The sequence below is a fragment of the Lactuca serriola genome, chromosome 2 (assembly GCF_051521515.1).
Source record: "Lactuca serriola cultivar US96UC23 chromosome 2, Lser_US96UC23_V15, whole genome shotgun sequence".
NCBI classification, from domain to species: domain Eukaryota; kingdom Viridiplantae; phylum Streptophyta; class Magnoliopsida; order Asterales; family Asteraceae; genus Lactuca; species Lactuca serriola.
Genome location: NC_136409.1, coordinates 181,727,345 through 181,729,395, shown reverse-complemented (window position 1 = coordinate 181,729,395; position 2,051 = coordinate 181,727,345). Strand labels below are relative to the sequence as shown.

Genomic DNA, 2,051 nt, shown 5'->3' with positions numbered 1-2,051 from the left:
TCGTTTCCCAAAGAGACTCCTTCACAATGCTCATCAGAGAGAAGAGTTGTGACCCTTCTCCGATCTCCGCTCCATACTTCCTATCGCTGACGCCAACCACTACTTTATCCGGTAAGTTCGACTTTCTTTATCCGGTTACACCTCTTGGGTCAATATATGATGTCTGATTTCTGGAATCGATGTAACATATGAGTCAAAATCGTCATTATCAAATACTTAAATATTGATACTGACAAGAAGAAAGGGGATTTGATTCCTTGGTGTTGAGGATTCATGCGCATACATAGAAAATGTCTGAAGAATACAAAATGAATGGCGGTACCTGTGATCGATTGGGAAGGAATAGTAGGAGCTATTCGTTCTTTGATTGATACCTAAAATCAATACCAGAAGCTACAATCGATTGAAGGAGGCGAAAGAATGGGATCGATCTCTATTTTGCTTGGGGTAAAGGATACGAGCGTAGAAGCAAGCACAATCTCTTCAAAATCGCTGGTTGATTTTGTGGTGGTGAGAATTGGGAAGACGAGATCATGGGGGTAGTCGACCTGCAATGGCCCTTTTTTTGGTTTGCTCTTCGTCATTGGTACTCACTAATCGAGGGTAGGAAGGAATATGAACGAAATCAGGAAATCGGTGGATCGGTGGCTCTTAATCGATCACGAGGATAATTTCTCTCTATCTCTTTTCCCCTTAGTCTTCTTTGATTTGTTCTTTGTTTTTCAGTGTACAGTGGGTAGATACAGTGAGTATACTTTAATGGAGGTGGAGGTGCAGTTGATGGTCAAACAGTGGTCAATGCACACATTTTACAGCTTACCCGGTATCAGGTCACATAAGGATATTTTAAAACAGGAAAACGAGAGTTCATTCCCTTAATGTACCAAAAAAAAGTTGGGTAACCTTTTAAAACAAACACAAGTTCGATGAGCTAATATAACATTTACCCTTCAATTATCATATCATTTCCTTTCTATCAAACCAAAAGAGAGTTTTGATTCACATATTTTTTCAATTTATCGAAGATATATGTAAAGGTGGATAACAATGTAATTATTCAAATATTAAAGGGGTTAACATGACTTAAGTTGATGATTGAAAGGGTAAGAGTGAAAGTCGTTTAAAACAAAATTAGCGACCCGAGTTATAATTCTACGGGTACAAAGTGAAAGTCCGACCGGAAAGAGTTCGCTGTATCTAGGGTTTCTAATTTCTGCGGCGGCAGATACACCTACAGACCAGAATCGCTCATGGTAATTTTTAGATTTTCAGTTGATTTTAATTTTTGAATCTATATATCGATTTAGCATGTCGTATTTGTTTCGCATATGAATTCTGTTAACTGTGATTGCAGCCGTCGCACAAGTCGTTCATGATAAAGAAGAAGCTAGCGAAGAAGATGAGGCAGAACAGGCCTATTCCTCATTGGATCCGTATGCGCACCGACAACACTATCAGGTACAATGCTAAACGTAGGCACTGGCGCCGCACCAAATTAGGGTTTTAAATTAAGGAGCTTGATGTATACTTTTATTTGATCTGTAATGACTAAGATGTACAACAGAAAAAGTTGGAATTCTTGATTATGTATCGTTTCACATTCAAAGTTTGAGACATATTGGAATCAGAAACCATGTCTATCAGTTTGTTGTCAGTTTAGTATGTTGAATTTTTCCATAACTTTGCTTTGAAGTCCTGCTTTATTCTCTTAAATGCCTGAGAAATAAGGGGGGCCCTGTGTAACTGTGTTGATTATTGCTTTCTTGAAACTCTTTTGTGGTCTTAAATGTGTGTATAAAAGTAGGATTCTGAATTGAATATCACCAAGATTCAAATCCTTAAATGCAATGCATTTACTAGCTGTTTAATGTGCTTACTCTTGAGTCTGTACATCTGCTGCAACAACTTTGATGCACTGCATCAAATAAAAGTATGATATGCTCTGATGCTGATGGTGATTTTACTTGGCCTCTTGCAGACTCCATTGATATTCTTCATAATGTAACTGGTTATAGCTTATAAGTAACAGGCCTAAGAGAGAGAGTAATTCA

General features: G+C 37.9%; 1 protein-coding gene across 1 annotated transcript; it reads left to right on the top strand.

The window, feature by feature from the left end:
* The first annotated feature begins 1,113 nt into the window (after positions 1 to 1,113).
* LOC145087613 (large ribosomal subunit protein eL39z/eL39x) lies at positions 1,114 to 1,654 on the top strand. The gene is made up of 2 exons (XM_079025608.1): positions 1,114 to 1,253; positions 1,355 to 1,654. Exons 1-2 carry the CDS (start codon positions 1,251 to 1,253, stop codon positions 1,505 to 1,507), a joined length of 156 nt encoding a protein of 51 aa, XP_078881734.1. The 5' UTR covers positions 1,114 to 1,250; the 3' UTR covers positions 1,508 to 1,654.
* Positions 1,655 to 2,051: the final 397 nt, after the last annotated feature.